Raw genomic sequence first — 9919 nt, forward strand, 5'->3', positions numbered from 1 at the left:
CATAGTTGAATAGGACTAGTGTAGGTTACTTTCTTGTTTTCTCATGGAAGGGGAGAGTCTCCCTCATTTATGCTTTATTAGTCGAATTGTACCGGGAGGAGTCCTCTCATAGGTTTACTGCTTTCTAGTTATAGTTAGCCCTTTTTTGTTTCGGGGATGAGTTAGCCGACCTTAATAGGTTAGCTGACTTATGAACCACCATAGAATCGGAGGTAAGGTTTATGTCCCCCTCCTTGTATTTTTACTTTTGTTATTTATGTTAAGGCTTGGGGGTGTTGCTCAACCCCTGACTGTGCACGAGAGGTGGGAGCCTCGTGTAGGGTCTGTTCCCAAAAAAAAAAAAATTAAAGCAACCAACAACTAGCTCCTCCAACAAGCCTATACAAATCCTCTATATATATAGTTTATTTATATAGTTCTTCTATCCATAACTTATATTTACATTTTTGTTTACTATGAAGAATGTCAAAATAATTATACTTGCACTCCATTTTTCCTTGCTTGTTGATCACCTATGGCCGAGGCACTTTCTGATTCCACGGTACATTATTTATGGCCATCCCAAAGAATCTGCAAAACAAATAAACTTATTTAATGATTGAAATTTTACAAACACAAATTGTAATTCCTAACCTAAATTGAATATAGGGTAAACACTTGACTCAAAAGTTCAAACAAGAGGGGAAATAAATTGACACTATCTAGTTACTCCATAATCTTAAAGATGATTTTTTCCAAAAGCATATATAGCCATTAACTAGTTCAAGACTCTCCATGTGTACCATTAAGGTAGGCATATTTTATACTCAACAAAACCTTATGAGAAGCCAGATATGCACGGAGAAATACTGCACCGACTTAAAAACATTTTTTAGAAGGAGAGAATTATAAGTGATGCCATTCAAATAGATTCTAAATTTGTACTACATATTTCTAAGTGAAAATAGTGAGGATGAAATATAGAAGATCAATATTAAATCAAAATCCAAGCAAAATCAGTGTTTAATTCTAAAAAATACTTGAATGTTATAATTCTTGACACTGGTTTGACCCTTATAAATGAGATGCCAAATATCTATGGCTTTTGATTAAGGTTGTGCATGGATTGCTCATACGAGGAGAAGATTAAATAAGTCTAACAAGTAATTTCCTTGACTAAGATCTTAATAACTTAACTTTAACTAATGACCTCTAATTTCATTTACAACATGCAGTGATATGCACAATAAAAAGTCAAAACAATTCTAAAACAATGATAGATATGCAAGTTAGTGTTAAGATTTATCATGGCTCATGCTATGTCCTAATATATATGAAGGGACAGTGTAATAACCCTAAAGGTCATTTTTAGAATTTTTGTAAAATAATCATTTTACCCCTTTCTTTAGTTGCCCGAAGTCGTTTCTGATTGGTACCGGGTGTTGATTTTTAGAAAATCATATGAAAAGTTAAGTCTTTGAAAATTTTGAGTTTTCATAAGCTTTAAGTATTCAAGAGTAGTATTTGAGACTATCGGAGCTACGGGTCTCGAAACGGAATTCCATCGATTCTAGCAGCTCTGGAATGTCAAAATTGGCCTAGAAGAGTTTACAGAATCAGTTTTGGAGTTGTAACGAAGATTTGAGGTCTTGAGTTGAGAATTTGAGGAATTTTAGATCAAGATTTGACTTTGGTCAACTTTTGGAGTTCCGATGCTTGGAATGAAATTCCGATGATTTTTGGTCTAGAAGAAGTGCTGGCTAAATTTTTAGAGGTCCCGAGCGCATTTTGATATTTTGAAGGCCTAAGTTGGTTTAGTTGCGACATTTTGAGTTTTGAGTCAAGGAGACCTCAAATTTGAATTCTGATGGTTCCATCAGTCCCGAAATGACCAAATTAGGCTAGTCGCATTATTGACATGACTATCGAGGCAATCGATACGAGTTTGGGGCCATTTGACGATTTTGATTTTGAAAGTTAGCCTATGATTGACTTTGATCAACATTCTTGAAAAACGTACTCGGATGAAAATTCTAATATTGCGGTTAGTGCCGGAATGTCAATTTTGATCTAGAAGACCCTTCGTTTGCTTTTTGAGGCTTCCGGTCTAATCTCGAGGCCCGTTGTGAAATGTGGCTCAAAATGGCACTTGGGTGTGGGATTCACTTTTTATTAAAATAACCTCGTATGATAATTTCGAATGTGCCATTAAATCTGGAACGTCGAATTTAGTAGGGTAGTACATCTGATTTATTTTTATCAGATTCTGAACAAATCCCGAGCAACCCGTCGGATATTTTGGATTGTTCCAAAATCAAATATTGCAGCAAAAATCTGGTGCAAAGGCAAGCCCGTTTATGGGTTTTTCACTCAATTTTAAAACCCATAAGTTGAGTTCTAGAGCTCCATTTTGGGTGATTCGAAGCTCAGTGTGTTCGGAAAGTTCATGGCTACGCATTGGAGTGCTTGGGGACTGCTGGGTACACTTTGTTAGGTAAGATTCGCGTTATAGCAACTTCCCTTCTTATTTTTGAAATTAATTTTTGAAGAATTTTGAGAATCTATTTCTTGGTCTATATAAACCTGATTTTGACAATTCAAGGGTCTAAATTCAAGAGAATTTCGTGGGAAACCTGTTGGTGAGCTCTGAATTTCGAAGAGAGGCTTTGTTTGAGGTAAAACTTTGAATTTAGTAGCTGGTTGTTACGTTTCCGAGTTAGAATTGTGTTGATCTTTTAGAGGCTGGTTGTTGCTCGTTTTGACTCCGATTGCAGTGATTCTTTGGGCTAAATTGTGGGGTTTTCTGCAAGGATCATCGTGGTGCTATTGGTTTGGGTTGGGGTTCATCATTTATGGTAATTTGTTGCTCCAAAAATGTCATCTTTTTCCATTGTCTTAACTAGAACCCGGATTTTGTTGCATGATCGTGTTGGGACTGTGATTATTTGTTAATTATGTTCCTATTTGGAACACAAGCTGAGGATATTAATTAGAACCTACTTTTGAGGTCAATTCTGGAATTCCAAATATGGGTCCCAAGATTCCCAAATATAGGTCCCAAAAATTATGAAATTAGTGTCTAAACGACTGTATGAATGTTGTGCTTCTATATTTGATAGCGTGGCAGCATTCTGAGACCGCTCGAAAGGGAAAGGCTATGACTCTGTGACTTGGAGCTCGCGTGTTCAGCCTACAAGTAGGCTACGACTTTCCTTTCTTTAGATTGAGCTGGAATGTGTGAAAGCATGTTGAAATAGTTGGAATTTGGGTTGGGTAGTTTAATGGTATATCTTAGGTGTTAGAAATCATGCTTTAGACTTGTTATCGAATTTTTCAGGTATTTGGAAGCATATGTGTCCTACCGTTATTTGTTAGTATTATAAGAAGAGTTGAATGAGAATGTTGCTGATATTGTGGAGTATGTTGACCTTAGAATAGGTTGTAAACCTGCTTTAGTTGCCTCGGCGTCTCTCTGGCGAACTTAGATCCTTGTAGAATAGTGTAGCGGGCTAGTGCCTAGTAGTTGGCCTTAGCTAGGCGATACCCTTGCTCTTAATAACACACTCATCCATAACTCGGTATAACCATGCCTTCGAGATGCGTCGGCAATACTAGAATTCCATGACTATTTGTCTTCGGCTCCGGCTTAAGTTTTGACAACATAATAGTTGACACATTGGGGAGGATATCATCGGTACTGTTGTAGCCTAGTTGGGAAGAAGAAAATTCGGCACCATTGGATAAATTATCTGTGAGCATCCGGGTATCCAGTCTCGACCTCCGTTCTGAAACATCGGGGAGCATCCGGGTACTCAGCCCCGGCCTCTTCCGTCTTTCTAGTATGACGAGCATTCGGGTACCCAATCCTGGTCTCGAACATATCGATGCGTTACGGCGAGTATTCGGGTACCCAGTCCCAGCCTCGACTGCACTGATGTATTATGGCGAGCATCCAGGTACCCAGTCCCGGCCTTGGCCACGTTGGACATTCTGGCAAGCATCTGGGTCCTAGTCCCAGCCTTAACACCTAAGGCACCCCTAGTTCGTTGACTCTTGGAGATTCTGGGTTTGGAAATGATATAGTTCTTCGATTTCTGACCTCGCAGATTCTTGGTTCCTAGCCTTGGTAGTTATAGCTATTCTGTGCACTCAGCGGGCTAATGGGGGTTCGTCCGGATTTTTATTTAACTTGCACACGAGTGTCCCTACTGGGCTTATGGGGGCCCAGTAGGGTATAGTTAGTTGTAGCTCTTGTAGATAGTACTCTTTTCACTTTAGATGCTTATGTTGATTTCTATTTAGGCTTATTCCTCTTTTTCATATTGTTTTCACCTTTTCTGCTCAGTCGGCGTATGATGCCTACTGGTTACATGTTGTCTTGGTACTCATACTACACTCTGCATCTACTTTCGTGATGCAGGACCAAGCACAAGCTACCGCCATGGATAGATTGAGCTTGTTGCAGTCAAATTCAAAGACTAGGTTGAGCACTTGGCGTTTTTGGATCATTTCTGTCTCCTTCAGTATGGATGGCCCGTCTTTTGCCTTTTGAGACTAGCCAATTGTTGTATATATTTTCAGTCCACTTTCGAGACTGTACTCGTCTTTTATTTTGTAGCAGCTCTGTACTTGTGACTTCCAGGTTCTGGGATGGATCTTTAGTTTTTTATATCATGTATTGATTTACTTCCGCTTATTCTTTTTGCTTATCTTTATAATTCGCCACTCTTGTTTAGTTTCTGCCCTCAAACCCATTACTTGAAGTTTCGGGTTGACGAGTTGGCTTACCTACTGGTGGGTTATAGTAGGTGTCATCATGACCTAAGGAATCGGATCGTGACAGACAGAATCATGTTTCAAATCTATTCAAGACTTAACCGAGACATATAAACTTCATTAGTTCAAAACTTTTGTCATATCAAGTAGGAAACACAAATAAACTTGAAAACATGCATATCTGGAAATACAAGAGAACTCAAACTTTGAACCATGGCTAAACACATCAATCCATAATTTTTGAACTGGCGTATCAGCATACCTCATTTGCACAAGCCCAAATCTCCTTTACAGTATTATACTGTAAATAACTTTTTTTACCCAAGAAAATATTGTAAATAACTTTGGTTTGACTTTGTTAGCTCCCTAGTAAGCATGTAAGAAGATTTTTGTATTAAAATATTTTACTTTTGCTTGTAATTTTCAGCTAGTGGATGTAGTCTTAACGATATTTTGTTTTACCTTATTAAAACAAAACTGTAGATGTAATTAGAATTTCAATTACAGTAACTGTTTTCCATGTTAGATTCATTGTTGGACCTTGCTACCATGCCAAAATCTCCAGTGTATTGATATTCTGTCAGCTTTGGTTTTTTATTTTAACTTAGTAGTACAAGGAATAATTAGGGAGGAGGAGAAAGATGAATTTATATATCTAATTAGAGTCCTATATTTCTAACTTTCTTTATGTTGCTCAGAATTGGATAATTTCTTTAGAAAGTATTTCCAGTACATCTAACTAATCCTTAAAACATCTTTAAAAATAAAGAAATAAGTGACCCCACTAACATGATTGTAACTTTGCCAGCGGACATGAAATATTAAGGTTAGCCAATAACAATTCAACAAAATTTTCTTAAGGAAATTCCTTCCCAGGCACCAGAGAGTACAGAAAATTATGAGCGAAACAAAATAAATTTACCTCACAGTCTTTGCAAGCAGATCCATGAAATAAGCATAGGTTGCATCATGCACAGTCTCTCGTGCGCTCAACACCCGGTGGTTAGCCCCTGCCATGAAGGATTGCTCTAATTCGACAGCATGCTTTATACATGCGTTGTCCAAAGCACTTGGAGAAAGTAACTCATGTTCAGTGTGGAATTCAGCAATCCTATTCTGAAGAAAATATAAATTTGATCAAAAATGACATTAATGTCTTTTTGAATATTTGAATCCTCTTACTCTCCAACACAAATGAATGACAACTAATAAATTTTCATATTCTTTACAGAAGCATAAAGAAACTTGAATTTCTAAAATTTAAAAGAAAACAAAGAGAGGATAAACTCTTGTTTTGTGGAAGCAAACTGAGGCGATAGTCATCGAGTCCTCAGATTCCACTTCGACTCTGCTTTTCGTTGAAGTTTAACCACTAAACACCGAAGATCAGTAACAAAATTTTAAACTTTTGAACTACATACTAATAATTACAAGTTTAATAGCTGAGCTATAGTTATTTTAGAAAGTTACCATTTTATTTTAGAAAGTTATCAAATTACCTTTTAAAAGTATATAATACATGCTCCAAAACTATTACATAGTACAAATTAAGAAGCAACATACCTTCATAAGTTAATTAATTATTTGACTAGTTTGAGATATTATTCCAAAATTACTTCACTGAATAGTTTCTACTTTCTAACTCAGTTTCAGAGGGTTGTAGACCACTACTATAATTTCAAGTTCCTTCACAAGAGAGATTTCACAAGGTATTATATTTTCACCTATCATATTCTTTATAGTCTAGTATAGAGGATTGTAAGAATTGTCTTTCATGTATATATATATATCCTATAAATATTAAAGGGGTTGTTGGGTACCTTGCAACACTTGTAAATTCGTTTGAGGCATGGGCGTGCTCTTACACTTTCAACTTCCTAAAGACCTGGGATTCTTTTGGTAAGCAATCATCACAAATATCATTTCTAAAGTAAGGAAAAAAAATGAGAAATCCAAATCAGATTTTTTGACACACATTGGTTCCACTGTTTACAAGTACTTTAATCCTCTATGTTGCAATCAATGCACTATCCATTTTATTTGTGATTAAGACAGTACCTGAAACCAAAGGAAGAACTTTGGAATAAATCCAGAATACTATTAATGCATCATAAACTACCTTCGCAGTTAACACCTCGATCGGTTCATCTTTCCTACTTAAATTTACTCCATTAAATAGCAGAGGCTTGACACGATGCATGCTGCCAGTTGAAACTACATTCCAGCACTTGCTGCATCATGAATTACATTCTCACTATTTTTAGGTATGAACATTGTAAGTCATGAAGGAAAAGAGTATAATGACCAGTTCCTTTACTTTTTGTGTCCTCTTAAAATTGTGGGAAGAGCATCATTCAATAGTACTTCTTGAGCCTGTTTCCGAAAGATCCTCGGCTCTAGCATGGAACCAATAAGGCAAAGGGAAAAGAGAAAATATTACTTCTTAAGTTCTTGTGTACCATTAAATATTTGTATGTGTTTTCACAAAGGTTGATAGCAATATCATTTAGTTATCTCTATTAGTTAAAAGTTGAAACAAAAGACATGATAATATTACTCTAATACCAGTTCTCCGGGCAAAGAGGAGTACCAAAACTGATGCAGAACATATTCATTAGTTTTGGTAGTTGGTGAAATAATGTCAAATTTGGAACCCAAATGGCTCCTCCTCTCTTCACTCAAGCCTATACATTCAAATTTATATTCAAGACTGTTCGTTTACTTCACCAACAAAGCAGATTGATTTCCCCTCTCCAAGTATGGCGGGTACACTTGTTCATCATCTTCATTACACAAATTACTTAGTTCTTCCAAAATTTCAAGTTCTTTTATTTCTGGACCAAATTTTGGTTTAACACTACTATTAATCATCTTATTCATACCAGAAATTCACAGTAGCTAGTTTATACTTTCTGGGTTCTAAATCATTCATAAAATTCCAAAAAAGTCTGGACTTAGGGTACTCACCTTCTATATAACCCACAACAAACGGTCAATTTCCATCATCACCACAAATACCAGTAAACCACTTACTATTATGAATTACCCTGGCCTTACGTATCGTGTAGTCGATTAATGCAAACTCACCATCGTTCTTGTCTTCAATTGAACGGAAACATGATTTTTAATTATCAGAGTTGCAGAACAACACAAAATGTTCAACTCAGAAAATTAACAAGACAAAAACAAGAACACAAAGCTGCCAAAGATAGAAAAATACAAGCCACACACATCAATGGAGATATGCAATTCGAAACCCTATCTATGAGAGATAGAGAAAATATTTAAGAAGATCCATACCTATTTTGTTTAGAAAGCAAGAATATTTCCATATTGCGTACAAATTCGAACCCTAACTATAAAAACAAAAAGATAATCCTTTGCAGAAAAAATAACTGAGACATACCTGGAAAAACAAAAGATCAAGAAATTGAGATCTGAACCAAGGTTCTCTTTCTTTTGATTTGAATAAAGAATGAGAAAAGTTGGAAAAAAAAATCTAGATCTTACTAGAGTTCTCATTCATGAATCTTCCGAATGCTGAGCTTTGTTACTGGGTTCTTTGGAGATAAATAATGGGTATTGAACTAAAAGGCAAAAAGGGCTATACTCTTAGCAATTAGTAGATATTTACTAAATTGTTTTGTGAAATTAAAAGAGGGAAAATATGGAGGGAATAGACAGACAAATGTTGCAGTAGATTAAAAAATTTAATAGAACTGTTGCTATTGATGCATTTATTGCAACGGTTAAAACGACTCTTGCGTAAAGTACCTCTACAGCGATGGATTTTTTTCTAATACTATGGTTTCACTGCATAGTGTTCTAATAGAACCAAGATTGTTTTGCAACGGTTATGTAACTGTTGCAAAAAAGGTGTAGCTATAGACCCAATTTCTAGTAGTGATAGCTTAAGTAATGGCCAATCATGGGATTGCGGCTCCTCCTAATATTCCTACTCCGGCCTCATGAGTGAGGAATTTTATATGAATGAATCCTTCCGAATTTCATGGTTCGAAAGTCGATGAAGACCCCCAAGAGTTCATTGATGAGGTCTATAAAATTGTGGGTATCATGTGGGTGACTTTAGAGGAGAAAGTGGAGTTTGCGCCTCACCAACTCAAGGGGATTGCTGAAGTTTGGTACACTCAATGGAAGTTGGAGAGGGTATACGGAGGTCCTATTGAATGAGAAGCTTTCAAACTTGCTTTCCTTGACCCTTTTTTCCTTCTTGAGCTAAGGAAAGCTAAACTGTTGGAGTTCATTAAACTTTGACTAAGCAATATGGGAATGAGGGAATATGCCCTCAAGTTTACTAAGCTCTCCAAATATGCTCCTTCATTGATTACTGATCTACGTGCCCGAATGAGTAAATTCATATCGGGGGTGTTCGACTTGGTTGCTAAGGAATGTCATACCGCTATGCTTGTTAAGGAGATGGTAATATTTTGGCTCATGACTTTGTCTGAGCAAATTGAAGGAGAAAAGCTCAAGGAGATAAGAAAGAGGGATTCTAAGAATACCCTCTATGAAGGTGGGTTCTGTAATGCTAGGACCGGTGGTAGTGGTAGTGGTTGCTCTCAACAAGGACAAGGTTCGTGGAGGAAGTTTGCTAAAGATAGGGTTCCATACCCTAAAGTTCAAGAAGGAGGAGGTATGAATGCTAGTAGCCCTTTTTTTCCTCAGTGTGCAAAGTGTGAAAAGAATCATGGAGGGAAATGTTTAATGGGCATGGGTGCTTGCTATTGTAAGACCCGAAAAATGTGAAAGGTCCTAAAGCAAGGAAGTAAGGATGTATTCTTAGAAAGTAGTAGAAACTGGCACAAAGTGCTGACCATGAAAGCCATCACGGACTGTGGTAAACATCAGAACCGTGGTGAGCAACCGTGGTAAAGATTCAGGTACTTAGATCTGCAGAGAAGGGATCACGATAAGGACTACGGACCGTGGTGAGAATCACAAAATGTGAAGCCCTCCGTGGTGACCCCTCCCAAGGACCCTCAGGAAATTTCCCAAGGCAAGGTCCGTAGACGACCACTATGGATTGTAGAACCCTCTATAGACCGTGGTGTGTCCTCATGGTGGACACTCTACAAGTCCGCTTGCAGAACCTACACCACGGCCATATTTCATGGCCTATAATGCCCTTTACGGACCGTGAAGA

General features: G+C 37.1%; 1 protein-coding gene across 5 annotated transcripts; it reads right to left on the bottom strand.

The window, feature by feature from the left end:
- Positions 1-360: 360 nt before the first annotated feature.
- LOC129904664 (26S proteasome non-ATPase regulatory subunit 8 homolog A-like) lies at positions 361-8477 on the bottom strand. 5 transcript variants are annotated; one of them, XR_008770468.1, is made up of 6 exons: positions 8162-8477; positions 7073-7151; positions 6875-6986; positions 6576-6640; positions 5678-5871; positions 361-570 (listed from the first exon to the last, which is right to left on the bottom strand). XR_008770468.1 is itself a non-coding variant. In XM_055980238.1 (5 exons), exons 2-5 carry the CDS (start codon positions 7156-7158, stop codon positions 513-515), a joined length of 450 nt encoding a protein of 149 aa, XP_055836213.1. In that variant the 5' UTR covers positions 7159-8161; positions 8266-8460; the 3' UTR covers positions 361-512. The 5 variants fall into 5 exon arrangements, 3 of the variants coding, with proteins under 3 accessions (XP_055836213.1, XP_055836215.1, XP_055836214.1); XM_055980238.1 differs by lacking the exon at positions 6576-6640 and having other exon boundaries at positions 7073-8161; positions 8266-8460; XM_055980240.1 differs by lacking the exon at positions 6576-6640 and having other exon boundaries at positions 8162-8450.
- Between the last annotated feature and the right edge of the window lie 1442 nt (positions 8478-9919).

The sequence above is a fragment of the Solanum dulcamara genome, chromosome 9, assembly GCF_947179165.1.
Source record: "Solanum dulcamara chromosome 9, daSolDulc1.2, whole genome shotgun sequence".
Classification (NCBI taxonomy): Eukaryota; Viridiplantae; Streptophyta; class Magnoliopsida; order Solanales; family Solanaceae; genus Solanum; species Solanum dulcamara.

Excerpts from the sequence above, each read along its gene's own strand:
- LOC129904664 (XM_055980238.1), bottom strand. The coding sequence starts at position 7,158 with ATGCTAGAGCCGAGGATCTTTCGGAAACAGGCTCAAGAAGTACTATTG. Across the intron at positions 6,987-7,072 it reads ATTTTAAGAGGACACAAAAA|CAAGTGCTGGAATGTAGTTT; the intron begins GTAAAGGAACTG and ends TTCATGATGCAG. Across the intron at positions 5,872-6,874 it reads TCGAGGTGTTAACTGCGAAG|AATAGGATTGCTGAATTCCA; the intron begins GTAGTTTATGAT and ends TATTTTCTTCAG.